This window comes from Mytilus californianus, unplaced genomic scaffold (genome assembly GCF_021869535.1).
Source record: "Mytilus californianus isolate M0D057914Y unplaced genomic scaffold, xbMytCali1.0.p SCAF_1, whole genome shotgun sequence".
NCBI classification, from domain to species: domain Eukaryota; kingdom Metazoa; phylum Mollusca; class Bivalvia; order Mytilida; family Mytilidae; genus Mytilus; species Mytilus californianus.
Genome location: NW_026262581.1, coordinates 62,988,278 through 63,012,973, shown reverse-complemented (window position 1 = coordinate 63,012,973; position 24,696 = coordinate 62,988,278). Strand labels below are relative to the sequence as shown.

Below are 24,696 nucleotides of genomic sequence, written 5' to 3'. Positions count from 1 at the left end.
GATAAAATATGGATCTTTACATTTAATAAAATTCTAACTTGAAGAAAATCCTTTGGAAAATAAAAAAGTAATCGTAATTTGAATAAATCGAGTAGTATATCTTCAGGTCTATTCAGATCTTTTCAGGTCCAAGTTCAGGTCTTTAGTGTAACCCATCATCGACTACGGAAATGTTATCAGTCTTTTAAAAGTACCCAGCGTTGATTAACTCCCTTTAAATATCGACCAATCAAAATGCACTAAATTCAAAATATTCCGCCAACTTGAATTGCTGCAGTGGACGTCTTTACTTGTTCGCTGTCAGTAAAAATGGAGAAGAATTCTGCATATGAGTTTGCCTACAAGAAGAAGTCATCTACAATTGACAAAAGAGCATTACGACTACATCGGCGTTCAGTAGAATGGAAAAGTAACCGCGATGAAAGATTGAACAGTGCCCGAAATTTAGAGTCTCTATCCCCTCTCCAAGAAATCAGTCACAATGCAACTGTTAATCAGAATTACGAAGGCAAAACTCCATCAAAAACTAATGTAGAATCTTGCAAAGTGACAAAAAGTCAAGTAAAAGGTTTGTTTACTTATTTCATGACTGCAAATTACTTATTTCATGACTGCAAATCGAGGGTCGTAAAAAAAGGAGAGGGGTATAATTTATACACTTACATGAGTATAATCTTGACTTGCATTTGCAAGGTGCCTTACTACCAACAGGTTGGGAACAACCCCCTTCCCCAAATAAAGGATATCCTCTAAATGAGGGACTGTCCCTCAGACAAGGGTTATAATGTTTGCTGTTGAGTGTTGTACTTGTAGGAAAGAAATTTTCCTGAAATAAAATGCAGTGGACGCTGGTCTACTTCGTTTATGACACAGACTTTTGTGCAACATGTTTGCAATTTTTATTTCACATGTTTTGGTGCTTGAAGCTCATTTCTCATGTCTCCTGAAACTTTATGAAAAGCAACATGTAGCTGGTTTTTTGTTTAATAGTAAAAGGACCATTTTATTTTCCTGTTTTTGTTGACATACCCCCTTTTTACAAACTTATATGAGGATTGCATGCATTGTATGTTTAAAACAGCTGAGCAATAATATTTTGAATTAAGAAATAACAAAAAGCATACCAAAAATATTGTAAGTAAGTTGATTATATTATATTATAAACCATTCAAAGTCACACATGTAGATTATAAAGAACTTAATATATTTTTTTTTCATATACATATTTATTTCTTGTAAATTTTCAATTATTTCCTGACTGTCTGACCCAACTTTTTCACATAAAAATTCGTAAACCAACAAATTAAAAAACCCTGGCCTCATGCCAGTCATGGTGGACAAATACAAATGTAGCAAGAAGGTGTATTGTTAATCTGAAAAAAGGATGGCAAATTATTTTGAACATGACAGAAATGGATGCTAGCTTTTTGAAAGTGTCCTTACTGTATACATTTTTACATGTATGAAAAGATAAACTCAATTATTTTAAAAGTCCAGACAAAAATCTCTTTTAACTGTTTATAGCACTTCAAACTTTGTTAACTTTACAGACAATGTAAAAGAGAATCAGCAAAAGTTGATTAAAGACAAGCTTGCAAAATGGAAAGCTGAAAAGGAACTCAAAAAGAAGTTGGCTGCACAAGAAAAGGCAAAGAACAAACCATTCAAAGTCACACATGTAGATTATAAAGAACTTAATAAGATACGTAAACAGGTATTGTTTTATTTAATTACTTTTATCACTTGTCAAGGAAACTTATATTGACATTTTTAGTCATACTTTTATGTTAAGTAGGAAATTGGCCATTAAAAAACATTTTAAATGAAGAAAATAGGTATAAAGCTATAGTTTAAAGTACTGACCCAACATCAAAAGCAGATGATTTTTGCTGAAATTTTATCACCCACTAAGGGCTGTTCCTTAACCCATTTAAGGCACTTCAAAATCTCTGTCTATTTGTTGGCATTTTATTAAAGTGACAGTGTAAGAGAAATTCTAAAATTGTCTATAGATGGTGACCCACATTTTAAAAAATGTCTTCACTGGGTACAATGTTTGTTTTGGAATGACACAGCTTCTATTGTTAAAGTCATATTTCAAATTTCAGGCAAAGATAGAGAAATCAATCCAGCCACCGCAAACAAATATGAGTCAAAGTAAAGGTCCTGCCAAGCCAGTGGTCAGAACAAAAGCTACAGTTAAGCCATCAGTGGTAAACTCATTTTGAATTAGAAGAAATTCTTTTTATTATCCTAAGCAGAGATTATTAAGACAATTTGAAGTAAAGGTTATTTCTAGTTGAAAAGAAAATTTTGTTCTTTAAAAATCAAAATAATCAAATCAAATAATTTTATTGGTATAAAGGAATTAGTTTGGTAAGTGGCCATATTTAGCCCCAATGTTGCCATGTTTAGGAATCCACTGTCAGTCAGGGGTACTACTTGTACAAGTAATTTTTATTTACTTGAAGAAGTAATTATAATATACTTATATAAGTAAATTTGTAGGATACTTATACAAGTGTATTTTATTTACTTGTATAAGTAAATTATTTTTTGGCCTAGTTATGTCCCTTAGACATTCAGATTTTTTTACTTATGCAAGTAAAAAAGTCATCCTATCTTCTTTTCTTGAATTCTTAGATCTTCTTTGCTATAACAGAATTTTGAATTGTCTGTCCTTTGCAGATGTCTTTACTATTCATTTAAGTGTAATTTCATGGACAATGAAAATCTCATTTGTCTGTTATGTTTTGAACACTGCTCATTTACAAGCCCCCAAGGAGCAATTTTTGAAGGCCTTGCGCAAATACTTAAGATCTTTGCTCAATCAGTTTCTTTGTTGAATTAATGAGATGAAACATTGAACTCTTATCAAAAATTATGAGCTAACCTGAGAAAAATTGTTAAAGGCATGATTTTACATCTCAAAACTGAAAATTTTTGTGGGATTGTAAAAAAAATTTACTTATACAAGTAAATTTTTTAGAAAATTAAGGGGAGATTATTCAAACAATATTATTTACTTGTATAGGTATATTTTATTTACTTCTTCAAGTAAATAAAAATTACTTGTACAAGTAGTACCCCTGACTGACTGTGACTGATAAGGGTGAACACAATTTCATTGGATATATTAGATTTGTATATAAGAAACTTTTTCTGTGAAATTATTTCAAAGATAAGTATCACACAGTACTAACGCAATAATACATGAAGCTGGTGAGTCAGAGTAATACAAACTCATTGAAGATATAAATAAGAAGATGTGGTATGAGTGCCAATGAGACAACTATCCATCATTGAAGACAATATTTTAATTATTCCTATCAGAAATGGTTTCTACATTGTAGCTTTTACATATACTATAATTCTATAATTAAGAGTAATACAATGCCTCAAATGAATTTAAAAATCCTTTCAAACCTTTGTACCAGGATGCCTTTTGAAATTTGAGGGACGAACAGTGAATGGATATGTAAGGCACTGTCAGCAATCTCTCTAACCATAGTTCAAAGCAGAAATGTTACAGAAGTGTCCTTCAAACATTTCATAAAACCTCAAAACTAGTGTTTTGTGACAACTTTTCTTTGTCAGATTTTTATTGTCTTAATACATTATATAACATTGATATTTATTGAACTTTAGATTGCCAAGATTTCAAAACCAGTTCCTACAAAGCCTTCACAGATTACAAAGACTAGCAACAGAGGACAATTAAACAAAGGTAAAACACAGATTCTGTTACATTGATGACATACAAAAGTTCTGTAAGAAGGGATTTTTCAACAAACAATTGTATTTCGGGAATGCTCCTATTGGACATTTTTGAAAGATCCTAAAATGATAACATTGATTATGTATTTCAGTTTCTATGCCAACAACCAGAAGCCAGAATAGATCAGCCCAGAGCAAGACCACTAAAGAGAAACCAAATCTCCATGTTGATCTACATAAAGTATCTACATTGAGAGGACAATCATTTGCACCTGAAGAATTTACCTTTACTGCTCCATCTAATCTGTCATCGTTTGTGTTCAAACCCTTGAGCCCCAGTGCTGCTGCAAATTTTCTTAATCCTGGTCAAGATGCAGGAGCATCCTTTATAGGAACTCATCCTAAAAGGTTTGTTAAGATTCAAAATGAGAATGTCGTTATCAGATGTGTTGATACACACATACAAATGTGAAATTTGCAAAACATTTATTTTTATGCCCCTCTTAGGGGCATGTTTTTCGGTCTGTGCGAGATGGACTTGAAACTTAGTACACATGTTCCCTATGATATGGTCTTTTTCATTTTAATGCCAAATTAGAGTTTTTACCCCAATTTCACGGTCCACTGAACATAGAAAATGATAGTGCGAGTGGTGTATCCTTGTACTATGGACACATTCTTGTTTTAACATTTTTTAGACATTCTTTTGAGGAGTAGCTGTATAGATATTGTTAACTGAGACATGCTGTCAAAGTTATGTCCTGTATCTATGCCTGTATTGTTTTATGTCTTAATTGCTGCATTTGGGTCCATTCCTCAGAAACCATTTGACATTATAGTGCATTATGATTGATATATAGGTTAACACCAGGGTTGTTTAAGATGCTTATTTAATGTTGAAAGGGTGACAAACTATGGCAGTGGTGGATGCATAGTTGCCATTGAAATCATTTGGGAAATCACTTTTTCATCTTCTCTTAGACTATTTACCTAATAAACAAACCTAGAAAGATTTTGTATGCAATTGAAGGCTCTACAAACCTCTTCGTTTTATTTCATTTCGATGGAAATAATACATAAAAAGGATATAAGAAATTACCAAAAATATTTGACATTACGACAACACACATTAACCAACAACACCTGACTCCTCATAGAAAATCAAACAGACACACAACAATTAATACATGGTCTAGATAGCCTGACTTGATACAGGTACAACATATAGAATCAACCATTCAACTAAACCACTTAGCTTTGTGGCTTTTGGTTCTTAGTGGCTTGCTTGACTCCAAATTTCAGTTCAAAATTGATGAATGTATTTTTATGTTAATTTGCAGATGTTCCACTCCAAAAAGTTCTGACAATGTTAAAGAGGAGATGCAGAATGATTTTAATGAGGAAACACAGAATGAGCAGACATTTAAAGGTTTTTACTCGTCTTTTATCAAATTTCATGTGATAATGCAATTAATTAGTCTATCAATTGTTACTATGGTTAAGACAGAAGATAAAAATTGAAATCTTAATAAAGAAGTTACATTTTGGGAAGTTATTCTTTGTTAAACTATTAAGAAAATGATTTTGATTTTATTGGTTGAAAATTTATGATAAAGAGTTTTCACAATTTACAAATTTCAATTAAATTACTAGAATTTTATATTTCAAAATATTTGAATACTAGGTGATACAGATGAGACCATAAGTAATGTAACTGTGCAGAATGGTGATATCTCTGCTGAGCAGGATAAATCAAAACCAGGGAGACAAAAATCGCCTGTAAGGAGGAGAACTCGTTCACAGAAAAAAGCAGAATGCACTGAATCATTAAATGCATCAAGTAGATGTGGAACAAGATCTACAGAAAGATCACAGGATAGATCCAGTAGACCACTGTCTCAAGGAAAGAGAACACTTGACAGATCTTCAAATCGTAGATTGTCTCATGGAAGCAAAGATAGATCTCTCAGCAATCCAAGAACAAGATCAGCAGTAACAAATACACCCAGGAGTTCAAGTGTCAAAAGATCAAGAGTAGATAATGATCATATTCATGAAGAAAGAGCTTCAAAAAGATCAAAATCTGCCCATGTTGAAACACCTAAAAGTAATCAAGGAGAAACACCTAAATCTGGTAAATCTGTTGATACTCCTAAATCTGTTGATACTCAATCAACTGTTAAACCTGTTAATACAGAAAAAAAAGATACAAGCCCTAAACAATCAGTCATGGAAACAGAGGCAGCTGAGGAACCAATAAACAAACCTGTAATGAATTTACAAGAAACTGTATCTGAAGAGAACAAATCTACACCAAAAAGACGATCCATGAGAATCTCACGTAAATCTTTGTCTCAGAGTATAATTATAGCTGAACCAACCAAAGAGTCTGGAAAAATGGAATTTTTGGATGACGTATTTGAAACAAATGAAAAAGATGAGAAAGCTAGTAGTATTGAAGAATCAAAAGATCACAAAGACAATGTGGAATTAGTTGTAAATAAAACAACAATGAGCAGGAGGAAAAGTGTAAGAAGATCTTTACATTCAAAAACTGTAACAGATGATGAAGGTTCAGTTATACCTTCAGAACCAAGTCAGCAAAATCAGACAGAAGAAACAGAAGTAAATGATGAAAATTTACATCCTTCAAAGAGAATAACACGTAGCACAAAAAGAAGGTCTTTCAGTTCAGTAGAATTTGCTAAACCAAGTGCAGATTCAATTGTCTTGTCAGCTAAGAGAACTGCTAACAAAAAGAAGAGGAGAAAGACTGTATATGATCACACAATTGTCAAAAGCCCTGAAGAATGGTTTGTACACTGTTTATTGTTGTAGACTAAGTAATGTAAATTCAGAAAATATTGTGTGCACTTATTATTGCCACTTTTGTACAATTGACAAAAATGTGAGATTAGTTATTGCAATTTCACGAAATGCTGCATATGAATAAAGCTATCAAAATGTAAAATGCAAGTTTTTATTTTTGTGAATCCTATGCGGTCGCAATTTTTCACAAAGATAAAAACATCGCAATAATTTCTGAATTTACAGTACAGTTTTCTGAAATTTTATTGCACTTGACCAACAATGGACAAAAATGGGAAATTGATTAATAAGATTTCAGGAAATACTGCATACATGTATGCTTGGAAAATTTAGAATGCAAGTTTTTATTTTTGTAAATCTGTGCCTTCACAATTTTTGCACTGATGAAAACATTGCAAAGAATTTCTGAATTTCATCGAAGTTGCAATTAAGATCAATGATCTAAAATATGACTTAAGATTAAAAGGAGATCTGGGGGTTTACATCAATGAAACCACAAACCTACAACACTAATAACCAAAAAGACATCCTGCATTGCTAGCAATGTACATTGTTAGCAATGTACATTGTTACATAAAACAATTCAAGTCAATGAACCTGTTTTATTGATATGTTTTGAAATGTTTGGACGTGTTGGTGTCAACATGTATGTCACATTAACGGTTGGCTGTATTTCAAGTTCAGAATAACTAGGGGAAAAGTTTTAGAATCATCTGGATAACAAACAAAAACTCTTAAAAGTGTTAATCAATTCTTTTCGTTAAGATGCATGAAACCCATATGTAAATCTGAGGAAGAGAAAAGTAAATACCAGCAATCAAAAGAATTTAATTATTAATTTTGTAGGATTAAACTCCTCCAAGACAGTCCTATGGTAGAAATGAACAGGAGGACACCTAAAGTTAAAACTCGTAAGTCAAAAATAGAAAAGATATATATTTGAGCCTTGCTCCTAGAACTAAATGAAAATACCATGGACTCATAATCTATTGAATTTGAAACTTTTTGCATAGTTTATATGTTTATCCTTTTAAATTTCTACTGTTGCGTTATAATATCAAAACTTACTAAGAATGTATTATAGGCGAGACATACAGATGTGTCAGCAGTTTATTAGATATCATCTTGAAAAGTATAATAGGCAAAGAGAAATTTAAACAGTAAAGACGACCAGCAAGATGTATAAAGATCAAACATGACCAAAGTTATTAATCCACTCCTCATAGTAGTTGCTACCTATTTTTTGCAATTTCTTTCCTAAAATAGATATGTGTAGCTATAAACAAATGAAACTTTGTCTTGATATGTTTTGTCTAAATATTCCTTATAGCTAGGGTCGTAGGTGAGCCATTCAATCATTTGTTGTTTACGTCTTTTTACAATTACTGTATATATTTGCAGCACCTCCTCCTGCTTTGGATTTCGATCTAGATTTGGACGAATTAGAAGAAAATAACCCTAATAAGGTTTTAAATTTCTCACACTGTGAGGATAATGAAAATAAACCCACCATTCAAGATGATCAAGTTGTGGAAATGGAAACTAATGATGTTGACCAAATAGAACAACTAAAGACCAGTCCACAAAATTATGATGCACAAGGTAAGGCACAATAAGAAAAGTTTTATAGAGAAAAAATAGAAAATGTTTTTATTACACTTAACAGTTGACAACTGTTTAATCAATTCATCATTTAAAGTTAATTAGAATGAGGATTGTTGAGTTTTTATTTACATGAAGATCAGCAACTGTTGAGTTCTTATCAGACAGATAAAAACAAGTTCCATTTTTACACTCACTCAAAACAAAAAACCAACATTTTTTTAATGGTGAAAGTTACTGAAATATTGTATAACAGTTACAAGCATTGAAAGAGTAATCATTTCTAAAGTCATGAACTGAATTTAAAAAAAAATGAAGATAACAATAACCCTTTAAAGAGGCTTTTTTAACCATGAAGAACCAAAACATATGTCACATCTTCTGTAGAAGTGTCAATTTATGGATGTTTATTAGAGTGCAGAGATTGCTTTATAACTAAGATATACAAAAATAATGTTTGTAGAGCTGCAGGTTGATGAAGTGTCAACAACACAGGAATCTGACAAGATGGAAGAAGGAAATACAGAAGAACATGATGTTGCTTACTTCAGACAGTTACTCAAGTCACAAACTGAAAGACTAAACCAGTTATGTCAGAAATGGGATGATATTAATACATCTAACTTGTCTGAAGATGGTAAAATATTGTTATGCTCTTCCTGTGATAGAACTACAGGTTTTGTGAACACATGAACTTAAAATTTAGTTCACATTTTTGTTATGATGTGAACTATTAAAAATTCGTAAGGGTTCCGCAGAACCCAGTGTCTCGCCTACTTTTTCTGTTAATCGCAGGCTCAACAAAAATGAGGAAGTAAATCAATAAAAATATTCCTCTTGATACTATCTTTTGATTGTAAGAAGCTTCTGTCCAAGTTTGGTAAAATTCCAGGATAGTTTATGAATCTAATAAATGTTTAAAAACTCTAACTGCAGACTGAATGTAATGTTAACTGGAAGAAAACAAAATTTCCTTCTAGATACTAGCATTTGATCATAAACAAGCTTCTGTCCAAGTTTGGTACAAATCCAAAATAGTATAAGAAAGTTATTAAAATTTTAAAAACTTTAACCACAGAGTGAATGTGTTGTTTCCTGGCAGAAAATCTAAGTCCATTTAAAAGTAAAATAAGAAAAAAATGGATTTATTTTTTTACAAAATTTCCTTCTAGATACTAGCTTTTGATCATAAACAAGCTTCTGTCCAAGTTTGGTACAAATCCAAAATAGTATAAGAAAGTTATTAAAATTTTAAAAACTTTAACCACAGAGTGAATGTGTTGTTTCCTGGCAGAAAATCTAAGTCCGTTTAAAAGTAAAATAAGGAAAAAATGGATTTACTTTTTTATAAATTTACTTCTAGATACTATCTTATGATCATAAACAAGCTTCTGTCCAAGTTTGGTACAAACCCAGGATAGTTTAAGAAAGTTATTAAAATTTTAAAAACTTTAACCACAGAGTGAATGTGTTGTTTCCTGGCAGAAAATCTAAGTCCATTTATAAGTAAAATACGGAAAAAATGGAATTTTATTTTTACAAAATTTACTTCTGGATACTATCTTATGATCATAAACAAGCTTCTGTCCAAGTTTGGTAGAAATCCAGGATAGTTTAAGAAAGTTATTAAAATTTCAAAAACTTTAACCACAGAGTGAATATTTGTGGACGACGACGCCGACGGAATGTAGGATCGCTATGTCTCGCTTTTTCGACTAAAGTCGAAGGCTCGACAAAAATGTATGCCAAGTTACAGTTTTGCCTCAGATTTCACAGTTCACCAAAAAGTTTTGGTTTACGGTAGTTCACTTATGCTGTAGTCACATCAAATTGAAACTTGTAGACATGATTATTATGATGTGAACTTTTGAAACTGTTTGTCAAATATGGGTACTGACCTAGTTTTCATGGTTTAGTAAACATGGAAATGTGATAGTGCGAGTGGAGCATAGTGTCATAAGTACACATATTCTTGTATACTCTTAATGGAATAGCAGACCAAATGTCCCCCGTTAACTTTTGATACACGTTACTCAGCTTCCATATTACGGAATGATTTGATATATAGTCTGGAGATTTAATGTGTTGAGTTGTACCATATAAGGGATTTTAAGATGTGAATTTAAAATCTTTGGACGTCTGATATTTCTGGCAAATTTTGGTTCCGGCAGATAGGCTTGCAAAATGTATCAAACCAAATGTCTGACAGAATTAAATTAGAAAATGCAAATAAATAGGTTTATTATTCAAACAGATTGTCTTTTGGGCCTGCTATTAGCTATATAAATAAATATTTTTATTAGACACGCTTTCTAATGGGATGTATGATTCCATGTCTGTTCAGTTTTTCTAATTTTTGTTGTATTTGAAGAATTCGGTTTATTTTTTTCAGTTGAAGGACAGTTGAGAACAGTAGTAGGACAAGCACAGTTACTCATAGCTCAAAGGTTTAAGCAGTTTAGAGGTCTAGTTGACAACTGTGAATTTAAACAAGGAGAGAAGGAAACAACTTGTACAGATCTACAAGGTTTCTGGGAAATGATCTATTTTCAGGCAAGTACCTACTACTAAAACAGGAACAAGAAGTTTTCATACACCTATCATAGACTGGATGTATTATGGTATACCATTTTCCTATATTCATGATCCACACATTGTACAAAAGCTTCAGAATGCTTTGATAAAATATATAATTGTATGGAATAAATGAAACAATTGAAGGCTCCTTTTGATTTAATTTTTTTTTTTATTTTGTCATTTACAATGTATGACTTTAACAATTAGTTTCAAGGCAATTTTCAACATGTTGCACACTAACTTGAGTATGCTTTAATCAATTTATTTCAAACTTTATGCTTTATTTTTTTAACAAAATTGATATATAGCTGTAAAGCTTTTTCAAAGTGATTGAAGGTTAAAAAAATAATGGTATAAAATATTTTTCTGTTAAAAAAAAATCAAAAATTTTGAGAAATATTCTATTCCTAATTGTTTCTGGTCAAATATGGGGTTAAAAAGTGTGTTTTTGTGTGTGAGAGAGAGATAAAACAAAATTAAAGAAAGATTTTTTTTGTGTAAGGATTTTAACAATTATTTGATCTATAGGTATAATATGCATTAGAAATTTTTACTTGATGTCAAAATTATGGTGAAATTTTAATTTTTGTTAAAAAATAATAAATTTTGAGAAACATCTGTTTCTGGTAGAATTTAAATGAAAATCTTTTTAGGTATAATTTTCTATTCTGACATGATTCCCAGCTTAAAGAATTATTGGTTGCCCACCCAGTGGCGGATCCAGGGGAGGGTTCTGGGGGTTGGAATCCCCCCTTTTTTTAGGACGATCAATGCATTTGAATGGGGACATATGGTTGGAACCCCCCCCCCTTTATCCTTGGTTGGGAACCCCCCTTTTTGAAAATGGCTGGATCCGCCCCTGCCACCAAGATATATAGTGTGTGGATTTTAACAAAACGTAATATTTATCGAGAACACATCTTGAATTAATTCCTGGTTTTAAAATTTATGAAAATTGACAACCCATGAACATCAATTGCTTTGTATGCTTCAGTCTCTATGCCTCACACAAAAATGTGCAATCAGGCCTTTCCTGATATGTCAATTTTCTTGCTACAGTTTAACTATGCAAATACAAACAGGCATATCTTATACTAGTGGGCAGCTGTTTATTGCAGTTTGAAGGACTGTTTGATACAAAGAAATTAAGCCATCTGTTTGCATGAAAAAATAGGACAGCTTAAAAAGAAATAGAAACATAATAGTAAACTTACTAACACAATGATACAAAGCTACCACTGAATACCTAAGATTTTGAAACTTGTTATGTTTTAGGTTGAAGATGTGAATCAGAAGTTTATTGATTTGGATAAATTAAAAGCTAACAACTGGGATCTATCAAGTATACAACCAAAGAAACAAATTATAAAGGTATATAGATTACAAGCTATCAACTGGAAAATATTAAGTATACAATATAAAAAAAACATTATTAGGGTGTATGTGTTGGTACATGTACATTTCTTACTTGAACAATAGAAAAAATTTGAGATTAATTACTCAGGAAATGCTGCACACAAATACATGTAAAACTACTGAAATTTACAATGTGACTTCTTATTTTTGTGAAACACATCCTGTTGCAATTTTTGCAATAATTTAAACCTTGTTTGCTATTGTTATGACTAACAAATTTTGTCATCATGCTGGTTAAATTGAATTTAGGCTAATCCATTTAAATGAATGTGGCATGGTAAGAAGATATTTCCAAAAGCTCAAATGGACACACTATCATAAATGACCCATTACCTATGTCTAAGAATAAAACCTACCTCCTACATTCATGATAAGGGAACAACCAAAAGTTAGGTATACAATGTGGAACTTTGACTCATTAAAAAACCAAGAGTTGCACAGTTATATTCACAGAAAATATCATTAACAGTTTTCAGCTTATGGCTGATCCAAAATTAAATACATGTTGGAGATGGAAGGCACTGTTTTAAGACCCTGACCACCTATAAAATAAACTTTTTCATTTTATAATTCTTACAAAATTTTATTAGGAAAATGCAAACCCCCATATTTAATTGATTTGAGAGTGTCCCTCCCCAAACCCAATAAATTTTGGAACAGCCCTAATATTGTAAAAAATAAATAGATAGCTACATGTATGTCAAGATTTTATTTAATTGAATTATACAATACACAATGAGGTACATCAACTTGCACTTATCTAATCCTAAAACCAGCTACATGTACTTTGAACAGAATTAAATGTGTAATCTATCTTGAGTATGAGAAAAATCTTCTGAAATGAAACGCACAAATCTGTGGAAAGGTAGTTGACCTATATGTAGATCTTTAGCAAGCAACTTTCCCTTGTTGGTCTTCTATTTTATGATTCTTTCATATCATTTTACTTGTGTTTATTTGACATTTACACTCATAGCTAGTCTATTGTATAACATGTTTCAATATAATTTTGACATGCTGCAATGCATTTATTTTTATTGCATTACCCTTGCAGAAGAAGGTGGCTCCAAAAGCAGTTGTTAAGAAACCTGTGAAGTCAAAATTTTCTGCATTTAGAGCCCAAATGAAAAATAAATCCATTGCTGCTGAAGACAAAACATTTGATTTTGGTTTCTTCAAAGTTCAGAGTCCTGTGAAAAGTCCAAAACCACATTGTGCAGGTAAGTCCATGTCTGTTGGCTTGACAGGTTAATCTTCAAATCTTGTAAGGACTCACTACTTTTGTTTGGTAGAATGAAATACATGTACATATTTAACCTGTCACTGTAATACAAATTTAAAATACAATGAAAAATTCTAAAACATAAACAAAGTTTGTTTTATACAGAGGAATCCTGTCCATTTGTCTGTCCTTGCAAGTGCAATTCCTCCAAAATTCATTTTCTTTACAGCTCTTCTATAAAAGCATGCAAAGCAAACCTTTGATCAACTTGCTTGCTATGTTTGGATATTTGTAAACAAAAGGTAAGTAGTCTGTTTCAGTCTGTTTACTATATAATGGAATTTGATTGGACAATAAAATTAACTTCATTGCATGTCAATTTTTATTTTCCAATCAAATCCCAGTATATATAAAACAGACTGAAACTCCGCCTACCTATTGTTTGCAAACTTCCAAGCAAACATAGCAAGCAAGTTGATCAGGTTAAAAGGAAGTAAATAAAGATGACTGGCGCCACCTAGATTTTACATCCAAGATAATAGGTAGAAGAAAATTTATTTTCTGCTGCCCTTGTAATTAGAAATCAAAATTGAAATAGTGAGAAATGAGTGTTGGCCATTGGTGTAGAAATAGCGAGAAATTTAGAGAAAACTCTCTGTGACGAGCAACATTTTCTGTGCCAAATTTAGCAAGGGGTGTTCTTCGTTTATACTATTTCGAAAATTCCGGAACCGTTGAGTACCCTTAAAAAATGCAATTTTTCTATCAAAAAAGCTGCGGCACCATATGTGTTTTGCAGTTTCAATTACACCCAAAGGTGTTGATAATTCAGAATTCGACATTTTTTTCTATGGATCTTTGATAGTGAAAACGCTGGACCAAAAAAGGCTACCATTGTCGCCTATGTAAATAATTACTTCCTTGTAACCTAAAGCGAAATAACGATTTCTGGCGCATCACTGTATTTTTCGAGATATTTTAGAAATTGGATCGGTAAATTAATAAGGTACTAGGTGATAAACTGTATCAGAAGAAAATTGCTGGTCGCCAAGAAACTATAGTCTATATCAAATTTTTACTGTTTTTTTATTCTGCCTAAGGGGTAGGGTTCATTAACCTACTGTAAGAACAAGACTTCTGTCAATGACTCTGTCATTAATCATTTCTCCTCATCCTCGATAACACTGCATGTATTTATGCATATTTAAAAAAAGGGGGCTTATTTTTGCTGACGTTAGCGAAATTTTTGTATTTTTAATGGCCAAAATGCCCCTAAAATATTAAAATTAGGTAAAAAAGCAAAGGCAATACATGTTTCTCCTTACTAACGTCGAGTTGAATATTCTGCACACGATTTATATAAAACACATAACAACAATGATAAATTCTTAGTTTCAGCACTTTTATAGTCTATTTCATAAAATATTTTGACTCTTATGCAACGGTGTTCATATATTCGTGATAAAGACATATAAGTTGGACACAGTTATCAAATCATCAGCCTAAAGTCTTTAATAGGCCTAAATCGAACTTCATTAATCAAACACCTCGTTTTAAACATAGCCAAACAGTCAAAATAAGCTGGTCAATGGCCCCAAGTCTGTAAAAAGCAACGTTTTCTGCAAAGGGGGGTACCTGTAAAGAAAGTCATTTTTAAAGGTGAAAAATTGAGCCTTTAATCCAAAAATTTGAACTTTAGCAGCAGGAGTATATAGTAATCGACTAATGTAAAGATTGTCCGATTTTATTTCAATATATGTCAGTATAGGTTAAAAGGAAGTAAATAAAGATGACTGGCGCCACCTAGATTTTACATCCAAGATAATAGGTAGAAGTAAATTTATTTTCTGCTGCCCTTGTAATTAGAAATCAAAATTGAAATAGTGAGAAATGAGTGTTGGCCATTGGTGTAGAAATAGCGAGAAATTTAGAGAAAACTCTCTGTGACGAGCAACATTTTCTGTGCCAAATTTAGCAAGGGGTGTTCTTCGTTTATACTATTTCGAAAATTCCGGAACCGTTGAGTACCCTTAAAAAATGCAATTTTTCTATCAAAAAAGCTGCGGCACCATATGTGTTTTGCAGTTTCAATTACACCCAAAGGTGTTGATAATTCAGAATTCGACATTTTTTTCTATGGATCTTTGATAGTGAAAACGCTGGACCAAAAAAGGCTACCATTGTCGCCTATGTAAATAATTACTTCCTTGTAACCATCAAGGTTTGCTTTTCATGCTTTTATAGAAGAGCTGTAAAGGGGAGATAACCTTTTCAATTATCAAAATGGTAGAAAGAAAACATTAATTTCACATTTAAAGTCAAAATAAAAGCTTTCTTTATTGAGTTTTACATTAAAATGTTTGAAATAGATTAAGGTTGCTAGTTGTCCTTTCATGTTTAAGTTATTTGATGAAAGTGTAATCAAATTAATGCCGCAACATTCTAAAATGAAGGATGACCTGTTCCTATTGAAATCATTGCTTATTGTAACAAGAACAAAATCATACAAGTCCTTGGGTGCCAATTATTTATGATTAAGGAGCAATTATTCTTTATTATATCCACAATCAAAGATTTAAATGTCCTCCCAGACAAATGAATTAATGGAATTACTTGTCAGACCAATTTTTGAGATGGTAATGGAGCATGTCTTTATTGTTTAAGACTGCAAGCATATCTATCATTAAATTGTAAAATACATTGATTTTTTGATTTTTGGTGTTTTAACGCCACTTTTAAGCACTATGGTGCTATTTCATGGCGGCCAGTTTTTATTGGTGGAGGAAGCCGGAGAAAACCATAGTCAATTAAGTTTGGAGTCAAGTGCACCCGCACAAGCAGGGTTCAAACTCGCAACCTCAGTGTTGACTGGTTAGTGATTACAGTGGTAACTACTTAGACCACTTAGCCACCGAGGCCCCCTTGTAAAATACATGAAGGATAATTAAATTAATCACAAGTAATGTTTTGTTTCAGCTGGATCACCAAGACAAATGCCAAGACCAGAAATTGAAGTGAAGATTGATACTGTTGAAAATACACAGTCAACAGATTCATCAAATCAAACTAATACTGCATTGACGGCAAATTCAACACCAAACAACAAACTGACACCTACGGTAACCTCTGATGATCAACTGACTACACCCATAATGACACCACTTAAAAGAAAGAGCTATTTACCTAATGTACCAAGTCCTTTACTGCAAGATATTACCCCTCAGCCTAGGGCTACAAGGAGCAGTGCATACAGGAAAACCCCTTTGCCTAAAAATATATTATCTGATGTAGATGACAATGTTATTTTGGAAGAGAAATTGACTACTATTGCAAAAGATCTGGCAAACAATTTATTAGAAAAGAAGACAATAGATTTTACAGATGATGCACTAGAGTCATCCCCAGCAACGAAATCTGAACGTGTAATTAAAGTTCAGTCAGAAAGTAAACCAAGAAGGTATGAAATAGATTAAAACTTCAGGTTTTATTCAAATATTTTTAGCTCTCTTGGGTTATGTCAGTATCTACTTTTAGATGGACTTTAAGCTCTTGTAGAAAAAAAACTTGTAAATCAAGTCTTCTTTTCAAATATATGCATATGATGAAGGAAAGAGGAGAAACTCAAAATATTGGCCTCACTTAATTACATAATCCTGTAATTTACATAAGAATTCACATAAATACAGGATTTTTCTTTCCCCCTTGTTATTTTTTTTCCCACATTTTTGAAGTAATCTGAGAACCGGAAAATTTATTTTACATGGCTTTTTACTGTCAGAGCATCTTTCTCTTGACAAGATAGACAGTACTTTTGCTTAGATGAATACAAAATGACTAGTCCCTAGACCTTGGCATCAAGTATTTTCAGCACTAATAATATACATGTGTTATATTTTATAAAGGAGATCACTACGTACAAGGAAATCTGTCTCATTCTGTGATAGTGTGATTGTGCCAGATGAAGATGAAGTACAACCTTCAGAGGATCCTTTCTCAAAATATTTACAACCAATGACACCCAGGATGTCCATGGCACCTAAAGGATACAGTGTCTTAGATGCCATACCAGATGATGATTCATTTACAGCACATGCTGAAGCTGGATCTGACACAGTTTTCTCTCCAGCATTAAACAGTAAGTTTACAGTTTAATCTGGTTATTATCAATTTACAAATTAAGAAGGAGGTATGATAACAACCACTTTGGATTCTTTTCCCCATTTAAGAAAGAGAATAAACATACCATTTCATAACAAACAAAATATATGTTGTTGCAAAAAAGTTATTTTGAGGAATAACCAGCAGGTTTGATGAAAGATGAGAACAAATGTTTAAAATTTTGAGGAATAACCAGCAGGTTTGATGAAAGATGAGGACAAATGTTTAAAATTTTGAGGAATAACCAGCAGGTTTGATGAAAGATGAGGACAAATGTTTAAAATTTTGTGCAATTTGCATTTGTTGCAATTTACGCAATTTACCGGTATATTATAAAAATAAGAAGATGTAAGATTGCCAATGAGAAAACTCTCTACCAAAGACCAATGGAGGTAGAAGTTAGCAACTACAAGTCACAATATGGCCTTCAGCAATGAGCATAACCTAAAACACATACCAAGCTATAAAATAAACCTGACATGGTAAACATATAACAAGTCAAACAAGAAAATTAAAGGCCTGATTTATATATAAAACAAAAGAAAAACAAATAATTATGATATATATAGCAGAAAAGGACAACCACAGAAGTACAGGCTCCTGACTTGGGACAGGCACATACAGAATGTGTATATCCATGTATATATTGGTCTCAGTTAAAAGGAATTAATCTTCATACTAATGTAGCAATGACAAATGATTATCAATGATCACACTGATTAATCATTATGTAGACACTACGTTATACCTATATTTTTTAGATTCTAGTCATAATGATTCCAGTACAGGGCAGAACAGAACAAGACATTCAAGTTTGAAACAGCTACCAACAAGAGAAAGGAGAAGGTCATCAAGAAAAAGTGTCCAGTTCATGTCTCCAAAGACACAAGAGTGTGAAAATATAAGTGGTACAGTATTACAATTATTTAAAAGTTTCACATTTTATTTTGAATAGAAGTATATCACAGTATAGTAGGTGTTTGAAATATAAAGACTCTTCTGGATAAAATAGACACTGTCTTTGAAAGCTTTTTAGCTCTGTTAGATCTATAATAATCATGTGCCATCGTAAGACAAGTTTCTTAAAATTATCTCCTCACCATATGCTTGATTTTGAAAAATTTTGATAGATATAACCATATTGAAATTTATTTGTAAGTGCATTTTAAGACAATAGATAACTATTTCTGTCCCTAGAGCAGAACAGACAGCTTTAGGTTCATCTGAATTAATACATTGTTTCTGTCTTTATATTTCTTAATGGCATATCCACCTGTTTCAGGGGAGATAATAACTAGCACATTTATTTTGTATATACTTTCCTTAGTAAGTATTAGGTTGAAAATAATTGAACAATTGCTTTCGCATGAAAAAAACTAAAATTAAAATTTGATGTTACATTTTTTTACATGTCTGATGCTATAGTTCACTAGGAGAAAATTATCCTTGGTATTCATAACGGAAGAAATATTGTGCATTTATGGCTATTTTAATTCTTATTAAGATCTAGTAATTGATTTCCACTAACAATACAGTGTATATACAACATAATTTGTTTTTACTCTTAAGGCCTTTGTTATAATTTTACAGATGATGTTTTAACAACACCTCCAAGCTCCAGACCAACTCTGTCTAATACATCAACACCAGATAGTTCTGACGGTGAAATAAACAGGTTTTCCAGTTTAAACATAGGATTCACACCAGTAGCTAAAAGTACTGTAAGTAGCATTTTAATATCTCCACATTTGGGTACTTGTACATGTTTCAAATAAAAGCTCACAACAAATTTCAGGGAATCATATTGTCACTGAATGGTATGTCTGTCCATTGCAAGCAGTTTCTACACGAGATTGATTCGTTTTGTTAATCATTAGCTGTCATTGTTAGTGTCATGATATTGGCAGTTATGAATTGTCTGTTAAATTTGCAAACGCATAAGTCTTTCAAATTTTATAAATAAATTCACAGACTTCTCTTTTTTTTTTTCCATCCTTCTCTCAGTTTGTTTCCAAACCTCTAAGTGTCAAAACTTGCTGGTCAAATGATGAATTAAGGAGGGTTTATTTTACTAAAAGTTTTCCACATAATGGGTTATGCACTATCAGTCAACAGTTTTATATTTTACTTTGTAGAGACCTAGTTTGTTATTCACACCACCTAGAGATGAAGATGCATCATTATCTGTCACAGCAGATGTTCCTATAGGACAGTTAATATCCTTCACCCCATGAAGTATAGTGAATACAGTGATCTAAATAATTAACAGTGCTGTAATATTGATCAACCTTTGTTATTCAATATTCAATGATTGAATTGCCATTTGTTTGTTATGGAATCATCATTCAACAATAACAAGTTGTTGTCAATGTACATGTACATTAACAGGTTACACCACTAAAGGTATTAAGTGGATGTTCTTGTATACACATGTAAACCTGACTGTGCTGGAGTATGGCATATTTTATTGTACACTGCATCTGTAATATACCTGTTTCAAATACTTTATACTATAGTCTGAGGTGAAAGAGGAAATATTTTTATGTATTGCTTTTGACCACCACTTATATGTTGATTGTCATTCAAGAAGTGAAGCGACCAGGAAAAATCCTCAGAAGTCCAGCAAACATCAATAAACTTTTGAAAATATCTATTTAGAAGTGTTATTTGAAAATCTGCAAACACTGATTTCATTGTCTTTGAAGATTTAAATACTCCTCCGAGGGAGGGAGGGTATACTGCTTTACCTCTGTTTTTGTGTCCCATGAAACTTTTATTGCATTTTTCTCAGGAACTATTTTCCATTCGCAGCAAATTAAATAAATTGGGAAATAAATATTATACCTCACTCTGAAGGATGATATTCTGGATTTTGCCTGTCCATCAGTCTCATTTTTCTCAGGAACTACAAATCAGTATGATGCCGATTCACCTCTATCACTCATCAACTTTATAATTTCAGAGTACTTGTATATATTCTGGTCCGAGTACACAGTTATCTTCCTTTGATTTTTTGTTGTCCACGAATATAGTCCCTAGTGTGGACAATGTGTTGCTTGCCAATTTTTTTAGTACCCCTTCCAAATGTATTTCTTCATGTTTTATGCCTCAAATAGCAAGAAGGGTGATGAAATTACACTGTAAAAAAATTTGGGTCATGAATTTTAAAGTAAAGTAGTGATTTGGTCCAGCTGAAAAAGGTTAAAAATTAGCACTTTGGAAGCTGTCAAAAGATTTCAAGACCCCCTTAACATAGAATTGTCCATATTTTGAGTTAGAGCCGATGAAGTTTTCTATAATTTTGATATAATTTGTCCCAAAAGTAGTACAACACACTGTAAAAATATTATTGAGAAAGCGCAGGTGGGAATTTTTTTTATTTTCATTTATTGTCTAAAAGAAATGCACTACGAAATAACTGTGTACTCAGACCTTCTTACTTATAATTGCTGGTTTGATATTTTTGTCAATTTTTTCTGAGGAACTGTGCATCAGAGCCTCCTCAAACTTGGTATCAAGTTTCATTTGATCCTGCTATGCTATATTGTGCATTTTCACATTCATTACCCATCACTCATCATCTTCCTGGATTTAAAAATAATACCAAAATTAAGCAAATTGTTATATTTAAAAATTGTATTGTCAGGTATTATTCCCTGAGGAAATGTATATAAAAAAAGGTCTAGCTGGCCTATTTTTATGCTGTCATGATTAAGAAAATATTATTTATATTTAATGTTGCATGGTTTTAATTAAAAGGGTCTTTGTATGTACAAGATACATAAATATCTAATTTGACTACAATTTAGAGTTTTAACAGCTTTCAATTTTCTATGAACTATATTGAAATATGACTAGATATGGTATTACAAGATTATAGGAGCATTTATTTTTTAAGTGATTGGTTATGAATTTATGAACAAATATTTATGAGTAAGTCAGTACAATGCTTAATGCGTTTTGATTGGTTCTCCTTCAAGTAGTCTTAAAAAAGACCATTGAATATTCACCATTCTTTTAATATTTTCATTTAGAAATAGTAATATCTACAAATGTTTTTATCCTATATAGTAGATCATACAGTGACATTGATTGCTAGATTAAGATTTGATAAAGGTACATGTATCACAAAATCTAAGCACTAATTGAATGACATTCAATACTATGTTATGCTGGGAGCATTTAGCTTTGTGTGATATAAATATGTATTATGGAGGTAAATGACTATATGTATATTTGTGAATGGGTTAAATACATTGTAGTGTGTATTTTGATCAGATGATGATATTGTATGTATTGGATGAATTGAGTGGAGAAATGAAAAAATGAACATTTGTAAAATGTATGAAAATTTGTAGTAACAAAGTAAAAGTGAAAGAATTTGAAATATGGTGATATATGTTTTGTTTTAAGCAACTGTACATAATTCATTTATAAAGCCTTTTATTCTGTTGTCATACATTAATTTTTACCTCCAAATAATTGATATGCAAGGATGCTGACAATTATTGTTTTCTTCAGCTACACAGATGGCTGCTTATTTTCTTACTTTTTTCTATTTTCCTATTTTATCAGTTTATTTGAATTGAAAATGAGATAATTTAATTGATACTTATTATAACATCAGTGTATAATTTACAAAAGAGTAACTTGTGAAAACTAGTTTTGCATGAAAAATTATAGATAAGTGAGAAAGAATTTGCCAGTTTTCAAATGTTTATGGAAGAAATTTGATAAAGACTTATATAGTATTCTATGTGAAAAAGTTGATCATCTAATATGTGTATAACCTATTAAACAGTATAAGATCCGTTTCTTACTTCTTAGATGACAAATGCCATACAAAGGAAGATAAAGCAGCCTTTTCACTTTTTTTCTTCTTCAAAAAGCTAGCTTGAACTTGAATGCAGAAAGCATGAGGATGTGGGCATCTTTTTCAAGCAGAACTGGTAATGCCCCCTGTTGAACATGGATTTCAGTTTATTCAGAATTGAAAGCTAATCAATTCTGAAACACATTTATACTACAAAGATTTAAAAATTCAGTTTTGTTGTGCAGAATTTGTTGTTTGAATTCATTCTTTTCTGAAATAAATAAAAAATCAGTTATAAGACAACTTACTACCATTTAGAGGACAAATTCTGACGATGTAAATGACATAATGATAAATTTATGAAAAACTTATGGAATTATGTTTGTTGATCCCAACTATTACCAAACAAGATTGTCACCATTGCTAAATACATTCATCAAGTATTAAAAATTAGAAAATTGCACACAAGAAAATGATTTTAAAAAAGGAAAATGAACATGGTCTAATACTTAGATCTGTTTGACTTTATCGTGATTGAATACACAGATCAGGAGAGTGAGCAACCAAATTGTGTAATGAAACAAAAACGTAATTGTTGAAAAAATACATTGATTCAAATGTTAAGACAGATAAAACACATAATGCACCAGGACATAACCCTATTTAAGATGACAAAAGTTTGAAATTGAACTGCCACTTTCATCCTGTAAGAATCTCTTGCTTGATCTGAACAGCTTGAGAATAAACAAAGCAATGAATGCAGAATATCTTTGGAACAAATGGCTGCGTATTCAATCTAATTTCTGATGCTGTGAGATCACTCAAATTCAGAAAATCCTATATTGGGTCAGTTGCTACAATGATTCCCTGTTTCAGAAATAAAATTTAATGACTCCAACCATTATCAAACATAGTTACTACCTTTACTGTATTTAGAAATGGACTAAATTTCAGTAAATCTTAAAGATCAAAAAGGACTAACTGCTATCAATTATTTACACTTATTAAAAGCAAGCTTGAAGTACTTCACCTACTGATACAGGCATCATAAAATTGAGAATGGAAATGGGGAATGTGTCAAAGAGACAACAACCCGACCATAGAACAGACAACAGCAGAAGGTCACCAACAGGTCTTCAATGCAGCGAGAAATTCCCGCACCCGGAGGCGTCCTTCAGCTGGCCCCTAAACAAATATATATACTAGTTCAATGATAATGAACGCCATACTAAACTCCAAATTGTACTCAAGAAACTAAAATTAAAAATAATACAAGACTAACAAAGGCTAGAGGCTCCTGACTTGGGACAGGCGCAAAAATGCGGCGGGGTTAAACATGTTTATGAGATCTCAACCCTCCCCTATACCTTTAGCCAATGTAGAAAAGTAAACGCATAACAATACGCACATTAAAATTCAGTTCAAGAGAAGTCCGAGTCTGATGTCAGAAGATGTAACCAAAGAAAATAAACAAAATGACAATGATACATAAATAACAACAGACTACTAGCAGTTAACTGACATGCCAGCTCCAGACTTCAATTAAACTGATTGAAAGATTATGTCTTCATCATATGAATATCAGGCACAATCCTTCCCGTTAGGGGTTTAGTATCATACCATCATAACATATATGAGAAGAACATAACCCGTGTCATGCCAACAACTGGTTTTTAAATAAATGTGTTTAGTTCTGATGCAAAGACCCTATAAGGAATCAATATTAACGCCAAAATATGCAATCTTTAATGACCTGACAACAGTATTGTAACTATATCCCTTCTTAATAAGTCTATTTAAAGGTTTTGTTAGCTTCAGAGGTGAATACTGACATTTTTGTGCTTTATAAAGAATATTTCCATAAAAAATTGGATGTGAAATACCTGAACGTATAAGAAGTCTGCATGTTGAGCTATATTTACGAATGATGTCCTTATACCGATGATAAAATTTAGTAAATGTTTTGACTAGTTTGTGATATCGAAATCCCTGGTGTAATAATTTTTCAGTAATACATAAATTTCTCTCGTTAAAATCTAAAACATTGTTACATACACGAGCGAATCGAACAAGTTGAGATATATAAACACCGTAAGATGGTGACAAGGGAACGTCACCATCTAAAAATGGATAATTTACAATAGGAAATGAAAAATCATCTCTTTTATCATATATTTTAGTATTAAGCTTTCCGTTAATGATATAGATATCAAGATCAAGGAAAGGGCAGTGGTCATTGTTAGTATTAGCTTTATTTAAAGTAAGTTCAACAGGATAAATTTCTTTAGTATACATACTGAAGTCGTCATTATTGAGAGCCAAAATATCATCCAAATATCTAAAACTATTATTGAATTTGTGT

General features: G+C 31.8%; 1 protein-coding gene across 1 annotated transcript; it reads left to right on the top strand.

The window, feature by feature from the left end:
* Positions 1-237: 237 nt before the first annotated feature.
* Positions 238-22,331, top strand: LOC127722331 (uncharacterized). Its single transcript, XM_052229221.1, has 18 exons — positions 238-568; positions 1,551-1,714; positions 2,109-2,213; positions 3,649-3,727; positions 3,870-4,125; positions 5,058-5,146; positions 5,402-6,530; positions 7,393-7,457; positions 7,948-8,148; positions 8,612-8,785; positions 10,541-10,701; positions 12,001-12,096; positions 13,196-13,361; positions 16,340-16,820; positions 17,266-17,498; positions 18,283-18,429; positions 19,112-19,242; positions 19,657-22,331. Exons 1-18 carry the CDS (start codon positions 310-312, stop codon positions 19,753-19,755), a joined length of 4,035 nt encoding a protein of 1,344 aa, XP_052085181.1. The 5' UTR covers positions 238-309; the 3' UTR covers positions 19,756-22,331.
* The last annotated feature ends 2,365 nt before the right edge of the window (positions 22,332-24,696 follow it).

Coding starts and splice junctions, on each gene's coding strand:
- LOC127722331 (XM_052229221.1), top strand. CDS start 310: ATGGAGAAGAATTCTGCATATGAGTTTGCCTACAAGAAGAAGTCATCT. Junction 17,499..18,282: donor TTTCTCTCCAGCATTAAACA/GTAAGTTTACAG, acceptor TATATTTTTTAG/ATTCTAGTCATAATGATTCC. Junction 19,243..19,656: donor CACCAGTAGCTAAAAGTACT/GTAAGTAGCATT, acceptor TTTACTTTGTAG/AGACCTAGTTTGTTATTCAC.